The sequence below is a fragment of the Aspergillus foveolatus genome (genome assembly GCF_047715535.1).
Source record: "Aspergillus foveolatus strain CBS 279.81 unplaced genomic scaffold BDW70scaffold_77, whole genome shotgun sequence".
NCBI lineage: Eukaryota > Fungi > Ascomycota > Eurotiomycetes > Eurotiales > Aspergillaceae > Aspergillus > Aspergillus foveolatus.
In genome coordinates this window covers 42,686-53,817 of record NW_027396141.1, presented here as the reverse complement: position 1 = coordinate 53,817, position 11,132 = coordinate 42,686, and the positions used below count along the sequence as shown (strand labels likewise).

The window sequence follows — 11,132 nt, the reverse complement described above, 5'->3', positions numbered from 1 at the left end:
TTGGTTCACCCCATCAAGAAGACCACTAGAGTCAGTCGAGTCCGTCGATTCAGTCCGGCCTCGTCTTCTGCCGTTTCCGCAAAGCACAACGAACAGGTTCGTCCATTCAGCCGCCGACACCGTCCCAGCGAGCCAGCCGTTCTAGTCACCTCGCGCTGTCGAAGCAGGACATCTGTGCCTTGATCGCTCCACTTCCGACCGGCAGGCGACCGACCCGAGTTGAGAGCAGACAGCTGGCCGTGCACCGTTCAGCTAGGGCAAGTTCATTTCAACGACCCTCTCCCTGCAGTTGCCATTACTTGAAAGCCAAACGGCTACTTATCGGGCCCACTGTCTGCTCCTCGCACGAGATCGCTCGAGTCTGCGCTATTCGGCGTGGTCCTGAGTCAAGCAAGTCAAGCAAGCCGAACAAGTCGAGTAAGGGCGCACTGGCCAGGACATGTAGTCACTCGTCGCCTATCATGATGGGGACAGTCGCATCTCGAGTGAGACAGGCTGTATGAGAGTGGGACGACGCGGCCGCGATGTCTCAACGTTTATCCAACTTCGAGTCATGGACGAGCCTGAGAACCCTGAAGATTCTTCGACATCAATAATTAATTGATTATGGAGTCACTCCAGTCAGTTAGTCCCCCAATTCATGCAGCGCAGGTCAGTCCCATCTGCCGATGCGACATTCACGTGTCCGGAAAAAAAATGGGGAGACGACTCGGTTAAGAGGAGTTGAAGACCAGACGCATCTTCACCACAGCTAGCGAGGAGTGTTCGCTACCAAAACCAAGCATCAAGATGGACAAGATCGACCAAGGCTCATTTCGGGGACTGCAAGCGGCGCAGTATGATGAACGCCGTTTACCTACTCGAAGAGGCGAAGGCTGACAAACCTGAACCCACAGCAGTGGACGGTTCCCACGGCTTCTCCACAAAGGATACTGCCGAGTGTGAGAGAGTTCTTTGAGTTTTCCGGTCCAGGGCCACAGGCGATGGGACCAGAACTTGACATCTTAGCAATCAGCGCATCGAGACTAGCCCAGAAAGGCCGCCACGACCGAGGTGAAGCACTGAAGAGCCACAGAGCGCGCTCGCGCAGAGCCGTGGAGCTCGCCAGAGCAGCGAAATTTCCGAACAGGATGCACAGGGTCAGTATTCGTGAACGTAGTTATACTGCCTCCCAGTCCATTCGCACCGGGGATTTGCCGGAGAACAGGAGCCAAGAGCGCTGGCAAACGAACCAGGACCGCATCAGAGTCAGCACAGTCAAGTCAGAGTGTGATTCAGATTGATTGCTTGCGGGCATGGCTACGCGCATGGCAACGCGCACGATAGCTATGGTACAGTACAAAGAAGTGAGCAATGCTACTACGTATGCTAGACTGTCCGAGTCAGTCAGTCTAGGGCCCGGCAGGACGCGTAAGATCGGGTCGAACCGTCGGGTTCAGGCAGTGGAGCACCACATGGTGAAGCTGAAACAGCAGTGAAGCCGGGGGTCTGACCGTCTCAGTCAGGGCAGAGGATAATACGACCAGGACCTCGCTCCCTGGGCCTCCTGGGCTCTTGGGCTCCGTCCACTACACCGTAGACAGTTGGGCCTAACCGATGGTCCTCGGACAGACCCTGAAACGGCAACGGCTGCGAGGCGAAGGATCTCCGCTTGGCTGCCAGCCACGGAGATTATTTTCTGCTTCGGGGTCTGGCTGTTATCAGATTGCTACCTCGATGGTACTCCATAAGAACGTTAGATGTCACGATCTGGCGCGTCCAAGCACCCTGGTTCCAGACTCGCTCGGCTTATCATTGCAGGACACGCTGTCTCCTCGTATGCTCCGTATGCTCCGTATGCTCCGTACGCCTCGTATGCTCCTATACGCTCTGTATGCTGTGTATGCTCTTGGATGCTCTCGTGCGCTCGGGGAGGACACGCCTGCACTTGGTGCTTCCAGAACGGTACGTCGGGAAATTGCCGGTTATACCGGGTTTACTGGCTTTCCTGCTTCCTACTTCCTACTTCACTACTTCACGCGAAGCTGGCGAGTCGTGCGAAACATGCCGGCAGAGAGAAACTGCTAGGGATCGCCGCATCAGCATCCCAGATCTCGCGCCTTTGGGTTTCGACTATGGACGGTCACATCGGCTTTCGCCTTCCGGGGCCATTGGGGGAGGGTGCGGGTACAGTTTCTTCACGTAGCGTACTAGGACAGTCTGGAAATACGCGATCATCTAGAATCTGCGCAAAAGTGGAGTTATGCAGTTATTATGCATTTGCCTGTCGGGGTTAGTTCGAACTCCAGTATGGGAGAATGGGGATGAGGACCGAGCAGAACGGTAGCGGGTCCGCCGACCACTTGCCCTCTGAGAGCACCTTTCCGAGAGAGGCTACGGCTAAAGCTGCGAATGCGACGGGAAGTGCCAAAAAGGCGCCAAAAATGTCCAAAAAATGCAAAAAAAGTGCCAAATGCCAATGCAAACTCAAACCCGTTTCCAGACGCCCCGAAGAACAAATGCGTCGGTCGGCTGTCGGTGCTGGACCCTGGATTCATGCTGCCCGGTATGCCAGCCTGGCCAGGGACGCCGTCGCAGCGCCGCCGCAGCGTCGACTCGACCTGTCAGAGAACCTCACCTTCAGGCACCGTACCAGGGCTCATATTCCCGGGATCCGAGACGGTGGCTCCCAGTGGAATGCGCGGGTTTCATCGGATCCCATTCAATCTCATTTGCTGATATAATTAGGCCTGACGGTGGCCTGGCGCTGACTGGCGACTCGTCAGCCAACCCACTGATCGTGACCTGGGACACCGACTCAGCATTGAGGCGACAGATCGTCAGGCTGATCTCTCTGGTCGACGGTCGCCCAGAGCCAGAGCCAGAGCCAGAGCCAGAGCCAGAGCAGGCTCAGCAGGCTAGCCAGCCCTGCATGTATCTGCAAGGGGAAGTTGTCTGAATCTGCCCAGCTGCTGGGCCTGCTGAGCCCAGGCGAGCAGCCGGCCCACTAGGATGCAGAAATTGCAGAGAAATTGCAGTTGACCGAAAGCTGTCATCCTTAATTAAACCTTCCTGATGGCCCACTGACAGCTCGGCTTGTCCACCGGCGTCCCCACGATGCATCGCGAGATATTTCATGCGGCGTCTTGTACTCGATTCGTCAGTTCTACTTTCAGTAGAGAGCCACTAGATGCGATGGTATCGTGCTCCTCGAGGGCCTGGGGATGCCGATGATGGCATCATGGTGTGATGGCATGGGATCGCATGGATTGCATCAGAACATGGGTGGAGACGCTGACGAGTGCAGCCTTCGAGAAGACTGGAGGGTCTGTTTCATGTTTGCGCTAAACCAGATCGGGCTGCTTCTGCTTCAGCAACGGCTCGTGATTGGTACCGGCTAGCATAATTGCCCCCACTACCGGTGTCCAATCAGAGACCGTCACTGTACTCTCAAAGCACCGCAGCGAAAATCGCAGGAATAGTCGCCTCTTCAAGCCTCTTCAGGCTCCTGACTTGAGCCTGACAGGTCATGCCCTGAGGGGAAAAAGCACTCGGTTAATGTAACCCAAGTCCCACGGAGGTTCGCCCTCATCTGCTTGCACATCTTGCATCTGCATATTCTGCTACTTATACCTGCATACTCTAAAGATAGGTAAAAATAGGTAAAGATAGGTAAAGATAGGACGTGATGAGAAACGGTAGGAACTGGTAGGACAATGGTAGGAGGTAGAGGTAGGAGGTATACTCAAAGAGTAGCTACTCAGTAACTACTCAGAGAGTACTAGACTGAGATGATGACATCCAGTCAGTCATTCAGGGATCCCCCACGCCCGCTAGCCGAATCCAGTCACGTCACAGATCTGGATCCATGGACATGGCGATGGTTGGGGATCCCAATTATCCTCCGGATGGATTCGCTGCGCCAGCTCCCAGTCTGGCGTATGTAACTCGGTCGTATGTCGTATGCTAAGTCGGGCATAAGGTAGAATAAGGATGGGGGAGAGAGGGGAGAGAAGTAGAGTCAGATAGACAGGGAGAGTGTGAGAGCGAGTGAGAGTAAGAGTGAAAGCAAATAGGTCACTTCTGCCACGCGGCGTTCAGGGCGAACGAGCATGCGATTCATGGTTCCGCGGTAAACAAGCTCGCTGGGTCGTCCCTGCCGCATGTAGAGATACGGAATCGCTATCTATCTGGCGGTTCTAGCAGTTCTAGCAGTTCTGGCAGTTCTGGCAGTTGGCAGTTGGCAGATGGCAGTCCATTTGGCAGTGGCAGTGGCAGCCCGAGGAAATTACCTGGCAATGTCGTCCTGCGGTATATGCAGCGCCTCAACTACCGGAGCCATGCATGATCATCCCCGTTTCGTTCAGCATCCTCTTAAAAAGGCCAGGATGGAGCGCCAGATTCAGTAAGAGCACTGTAGCTGTGCTCCGTACCGGAATGATAACCTTCCTGTCGAGTCCCTAGTCTCGTCCAGCGCTGCTACCACTATCCACTTTTTTTCTGTGCTCTTTGATGTCATTTCACAGCCTTATTTCTGCCAATTCTGCCATTATTATAATTATTATTATCCTGGATTTTATTTTTTATTTTATTTGGTCATTTCCGGCCAAGGTGTATTCGTCCTGATCCCACCAACCAGCCTAAACCCCCCTTTCCCACGCAGTTCCTCACAGAACCGCCAAACGCAACAGAACCCAATCTTAATCGTCTTAATCTTAAATATATAGAGAGATTGGTCTGGCAGACGGACTGAGAAAAGAATCCCGCGACATTGTCCTTCCCTCATCTCTTCTCTTCGTCTTCGCTTCCTCGCCCATTCCTTCCTTCCTTCACTTTATAGACCTAATTTATCTGGTTTTCCCGGTGGATTGCTGCTGCTTGTTTCATTTTTCATTTTTTATTCCTTGGTTCTGATTCCCAAGACTCCAATACTTTCTAATCACTCCTTACTACATATTCTATCTATCTATCCTAATTAATCCTCCGCCAACACTTTCGAGTGAATTTCTCCGCTGGACGTCCGATAGTGGAATCGGCCACGACGACACGAGACCACTGCAACCAACCAACAACGACTGGAATCGCGAAAACAATATAGACTGCAGTCCTGTTCCCTAGTGCCGGGTCTCGACTTAATTCGGTTGAAACACCTGCGCTGCCCCTCGATTTGAGAGTCAGTCCATACAGTCGACGCTCTTACTGCATCGGAAGGGTGGAGTACCACTGCTGAAACGAGTGCCAACGATCCTCACGCCCACGCCCACGCCCACTCCCACCTCACCAGCCATCGCGCACTCGTCTTGATCGATGCGCGACTTTCTGTAGTCGAGACGACACCGATTATTACCCCTCGTCCGTCATTTCCTTGAATGGCGGCTTCGCTCGCCCGCTCTATCCTCCAGCTCAGCTCCCGCTCCCACATCTCCCCGATCCCCGGCCTTTTGATGCGCCTGCTCTAGGGCTGGTCGACTTCCCCAGAAGCATGACTACGGCTGTTGAGTGCATGACATCGATCACCGTCTCTCAGACCGCCGTCATGGATCCCTCCGCCGACAAGAAGCGCAACAAGCTGGGATACCATCGCACCTCTGTCGCATGCGGTCAGTGGCCCTCCCTCCCCCATTGTGTCCCCTCCATTGCCCGTTGCTTATCCTGCTCCAGTCCACTGTCGACGGCGCAAGATCCGGTGTCTTGTTGCCGCAGACGACGCCCAGGGCCGATGCGAAAACTGCATTCGTCTGCGCAAAGAGTGCCAGTTCTTCCCGGTGGACCAACAACCGCCGATTGAGAAGAAATCCCGTCCCAATTCCCGCATCGAAACGATCTCGAATGATCCGTCAACGGCTTCATCGTCGCCTCCGACTGTCTCGGGCGAGCAGACGGACGCTTACTACCACTACCAGCATATGCCCTTGAGCGCCGGCCAAGACGTCGCGGCGTTCAATGCCGCGCCGTACGCGAATCCAATGGCTCCATTCGCGCCAGGTGGGTATCATCAGATGGAATCAGGGTCAAGTGTCTCGCCACTGACGAGGTACGGCGCAGGTGTAGATGCGACATCGACCCCCAATCCGATGGACCCATCCGTCCCCTGGGACGAGTTCACCACCCTGCCCTCAGACCCGCAGATGCTGGCGACGATGTCTGCCGCAGGGAAGCCCATGGTCAGCGTCAACATGCCTCACCAGGCTCATGTCTGGAGCCAGCCTGCGACCCCGATCGCCGCAATGCCGCCCAACACCCAGCTCCCAGGCGCGCCCACCGTGCCCTCACAACCACAGCCTCTGAGCCCGTCGTCGCCCTACACGGTGCAACCCGACGGCTCCGTCTCGGTCTGGCAAATGGCGCAGACTCCCACTCGATCGATGACGTTCCCTGCCCAGCCGAACATGCCCGCGCAGTATCCCAGTCCCGGCGGCTTCGCACAACCCATGCCGCCCGACCTCAAGCGGCGAGTGACCAGTCCCGGTCAAGGGTACCCTATGCACCCGCAGAGCCCCCCGGCCGACCTCCAGGGCACGTCGGTTCCAGTCACATATGCCGCGCAGCCGGCAGGTATGGGATACCCCGGGTGGCAGGATATGAGTGGGGTAACACCGGTGAATATGGTCCCATACCCGGTATACACGGACGCACAGCAGGCACAGGCCGCGTACGGCAGCCCTCTGATGGGGCCTGGCGCTGGACATGGACACCCGGGGCAGCATCAATAACATCCGTGGGAAGAACAACATCCAAAAATCGGACTTAGACGAAGGAAGGGGACAATTCAGCGAGGAGCGACGGTTTCTATTCGGTTCGGTTTGGTTCCATTATACACTATCACCATCTATACCCGTTGGATATCTTGCATTATGCATTTCTTTGGGTTTCATACACTTCGTCTGGTGGGTTATCTATACACTGGCTGGCGGTTCTACCAGCTAAGCATTAGCGGGCGCAATGGGGTTGGTTATGTTTGGGTGGCTTTTTTTCCATATCCACTTCCATTTTCTGTTTCATATCATTCAGGTTTTGATTGTCATCTGTCTTGTCGGATTAGAGTTGCATTATGTTTAGATCTCCCTGTATTGGATCCATGCTATGCCGGTCTCTCTTTCCTTGCGGGTTTCTCCGTCTGATGGCGGTCTTATGAGCTAGAATGGAATTACCTTGTCAGCAACGCAAGGTGGGTCGTTAGTATGCTACTGCTCCTGTACTTACAAGCTCTATCTACACCATGCAAAGAACCCTATCTATTCTGTACGGTTAGCACCAGCTAGCGAGTATCCACTCATCCGAGCAGGTCTTGGGTTTCCTGTAGCACGAACATGCAATGTGGCAGGACTATATGGTATCTATATATGTGAAGGCCGTACCTGACACAGTCAAGTCATGTGAAGACTTTCACCATCCACCATGCTATACCTATCTGCTTCTCATTTAGATCTAACCCCGGGGCCAATACAAGATTGGGTCGTCCGCTGGATGCGAACGTGAAGGGCGGAATAGCTGAGTCCTGGTCCTGGAACTTCTACGTTGGTTCCAGGTAGGGCCCAGTCCGGCTCAGACTAGGAGTCAAGACAGGGAGTTAGGGCCGTATGTACGAAACAGGCATCTGTAAGCTCTGATTATATAAGGGTGCCACTGTCAGTTCTCCCAGCACAGTGTAAGTGCCTTCGAGGTCATGGATGCAGTGACTTGATGAAGACAAGACAAACTAGAAATAAGAAGAACATATGGGAAAACTAAACTAAACTAAACTAAAGTAAAATATTATTGCCCTGCTGGGATTTACTCACCTGCGACTGCGTTGTATCTATCTGCTTACCTACCTAAGCTCTCGTGGTACACCGGTAGAGACCATGAAAGTTATTGAGGTAGTGGCTTAGCAAAGGTAAAATCTCAACCCAGCTCAGCAATAATTATCTGGGCTCCTGAGATGTCGTAAAGGACACTAGGTATTGAGCACTGAAGGCGCAGCCGGGATACTTGATAGCTGGCTAGAAAAGATCGGTTAACCGCCTACGGTAAGTACCAGTAGTACTATCGTTCTCGGCTCAGACTGGTGCAGTTACTCTGTTTTATTCTTGATCTCGATAAAGTATAGACGAGAGGGTCGCGAGGCCGTGGGGGGTTACTGAAGGGTAATGCAGATAAGTAGGTCTCGTCGTACGTACATGTATTCTTCAAGGTCAGAATATAGTCTCGATAGTCATCCTCGCCGTCCCCAACATCAATGAATCTGGCCTTATCGACCCATAATCCCACTCAGCTTAGATTTTACACCAGTCGGGAAAATCAGGGCCACGGTGAATCGACAAAGGGCGTCTTGAGCACCGGTCGAAAGAAACCGGCACTGTCGAACAAAATCTAATCTAGCTCTCTGGAAAGCTTTGCGGTGGGAGGTGTAGGTCAATACTATGCTCTATCTTCAAAACACTTGTTATTCTACAGGGCACTACACTCTCAATTATTATTGAGCCGTATGGGCGATGGCCACGGCGGGATAACCTGACTACTACGGTGGATTTTCACTGCTCTAATATCCACGGACTCTCTATTTAAACATTCCCATATATTACGGGGGGAACCGGCAGCCAGCTTCCAATCAAACTCCGTAGGCTTGGATCAGACAGGAGGCATGGTCGTGTCTGGGAGTAAAGAGTGCATCTGGCAGGTGCAATATATATGCCCCGGGTAATGCTCTCCTGTCGAGCTCTCAGGAGATTGGACCAGGCACTACTTAGTCCCAAGCCTTATAGGAGGACGCATTAATGCTGTCTCAGCTATATGGACCTTTACTCTTGAGCAGATCTACCCTGTCTGATTTACAATAATGGTAGTTGCAGGGTTTAAGCTTCAGTGAGCACCTGTATTTCATGGATGTTGTGCCGTTCAAAAAAAGCGATATAGAGCACCAGATGGGAATAACTGTGCATTAGCAGACGCAGCCGGGTAGGCATCCTGGATGGTTGTATCATCGTGTACATGGATCACATACTTGATAAGCGATAAATCACGTAACCCATTCATGAATACAGAAACAGATACATATACAGATCAGTACGTTTGCCTCGGCCTGGTTACTTCATGTTCTCTTGCTCACAGGTGTTCTCGGTCTCAGTTCCTTACCCATCTTGAGACAAAAAAGAGCAAGAGCATATCTACAATACGATAGTTGGGCGGAACCTACTTGTCTCCTAATGGTGGCTCCCGGCTGAACCCACCGAGAGATTACCGCGTTCGCTATGAAGTTTTCCAGTGCTCTCAAGACGAAGCTGAATCGTATGCGTATCGGTGTAGCATAGTGGACTGGGCCACAACCACAAACGCAGTGCATGTTGAACTTAGCTTAGTCAAATGCCAGGAATCAATGTTTCCGATCCGTTGGGTCGAGGGGATGGACAGATAACCAAAAATGGTACAAGACATTTAGAGGTATAGATCCTCTTGGTGCCCAAAGGTGGCCGCGTCATTGTGCTTAGTGCGCCGAATCAGTGATTCTAGAGCCATTCAGCTCGAAGTCGAACTCCCGTCTGAAATCCAACTCGACATGGCATATGGTGATTGAGATTTGTCGAGTGAACAAAAAGTTGATGACCGGAGAAGCTCTTCAGATAATCCGGCTAGGTTGCTGCTGATTCTCAACATCATCCTGCTATCGTGGTCTTCAATATATCAAATCTTGAGCACCGAGTCGGCAACCCAATAATAGCGCAGTTGAAGGAGGGCCAATCAGGAACAAACAGACTAAGAACTAAACGCGATAGACCCTCTGACGTCGGCTCTACCAATTGGAGAGGGCAGGTCGAGATGTGTTGATCGCTGCGTTGGATCCGACCCCTGCTTATCTTATAACAAGCAGGGATGCTATGCCGGATGGAAAGACGGAATGACCACGTTTCTCCGCGGTGAAAGGCAGTGATAAGAATCCGAAAAAGGCAGGTGAAAAGCCTGAAGAGAAGGAGCCCTCAATGCAGCGATTCCCAAACGAGGAAACGAATGTGGTTTTGCAGTATTGAACAAAGGCACTGAGCTCTGGATGTCTGGGGTACGATTGCGGAGAGATCAACCCAACCGCCCCTACGCAGTCCGATTGGAATCCATCTCGGTACCATTGGTAGCAATTCGATAGGCCAAGATTGAGATTGAGCATAGATAAACATGCAAAGCATATCATGCACGTAATCGGCCCTGACGGTTGCCTCCAGGTCTTAGCAAGGGTCAGAGGGACTAATCTGACGTGGATTTGCTGAGGCTTATCTTGACGCTGCCGTTGGCAAATGAAGATGTCGAGTTGAACCGGTTATCTCGATAATCACGTCTTCAAAACGAGGGGCCGATACGCGGCTAGATAGATAGGTCCATCGCTCGCAGGCTTTGATAGTGATTACGCTGTCTTTCTCTCCCTGAGACTGCGGTTGGTTAGCGTTGCTTCTCTGACAGCTCGGCAGCAGTACAAAACCCGGGACATTCCCATTGGATTGGCGAGCGTTGGTGCGAGATACCAGGAGGGGATCTCTTCGTCCTCTTACCAGATCCCTGCGGGAGTAAAGGGCGAGCCGTACATATAAGGTCGCTTGATGGCAATGAGAGACACGAGCGACCTTCATCCTAGCTCAGATTGACGCCCTTCAGCAATCTGCTTTCTCCACCGTCTCCACGGATCATCCGCCAGAAGGACAGTCCGCTGTCTTTATACTAGGCAAGTGTTCACGCATACGCTACTCTATCTCCACGGCCTTCGGCACTCCAAGCTCCCACTGCAGCTTAATCAGGATCCTGGGCTCACCAACGGCACCGACGGCATTGTAAGACAATCTCGGTCTCCGGCTACCGTTACGAGAGCGCTTACAAAGGCGTTGAGGCTATGGCTCACCACGCCAGCGCCGTCCGTCCAGAACCCAGCTCAGATCTCACACTCGGTTCGTCGAGGTGCGCCTGCCCTTATTACTTTATTGCTGTCGTCTGCAGCGTTCTGCGGCCTGCTCCGAGATCCGGGCAGGGATGTGCCGTATTTCGTTTAATATCCGGCTACCGAGCTTTTTCCCCATACCCGCCGCAGCCGCCAAAAAAAAAAAAATCCCTGTACTCGATTTCGAAAACACTCCTGGTCGCCTCATCGAATCTGCAAGGCGCTCTGGTCAGGCAAATAGTGTGGGGAGTATCTT

At 52.8% G+C, this 11,132-nt stretch overlaps 3 protein-coding genes across 3 annotated transcripts; all 3 read left to right on the top strand.

The window, feature by feature from the left end:
- Window positions 1–1,511: 1,511 nt before the first annotated feature.
- Window positions 1,512–2,448, top strand: BDW70DRAFT_114288 (uncharacterized protein). The gene has a single exon (XM_073734609.1). The coding sequence runs from the start codon at window positions 1,740–1,742 to the stop codon at window positions 2,274–2,276; it is 537 nt and encodes a 178-aa protein (XP_073592049.1). The 5' UTR covers window positions 1,512–1,739; the 3' UTR covers window positions 2,277–2,448.
- BDW70DRAFT_163719 (uncharacterized protein) lies at window positions 2,298–2,938 on the top strand (the record flags this gene model as incomplete). The annotated part of the gene is made up of 2 exons (XM_073741349.1): window positions 2,298–2,671; window positions 2,728–2,938. The coding sequence occupies 2 exons, from the start codon at window positions 2,298–2,300 to the stop codon at window positions 2,936–2,938; spliced, it is 585 nt and encodes a 194-aa protein (XP_073592048.1).
- A 2,523-nt stretch (window positions 2,939–5,461) lies between these two features.
- Window positions 5,462–6,692, top strand: BDW70DRAFT_163718 (putative C6 finger domain protein; the record flags this gene model as incomplete). Its single annotated transcript, XM_073741348.1, has 2 exons — window positions 5,462–5,579; window positions 5,641–6,692. 2 exons carry the CDS (start codon window positions 5,462–5,464, stop codon window positions 6,690–6,692), a joined length of 1,170 nt encoding a protein of 389 aa, XP_073592047.1.
- Between the last annotated feature and the right edge of the window lie 4,440 nt (window positions 6,693–11,132).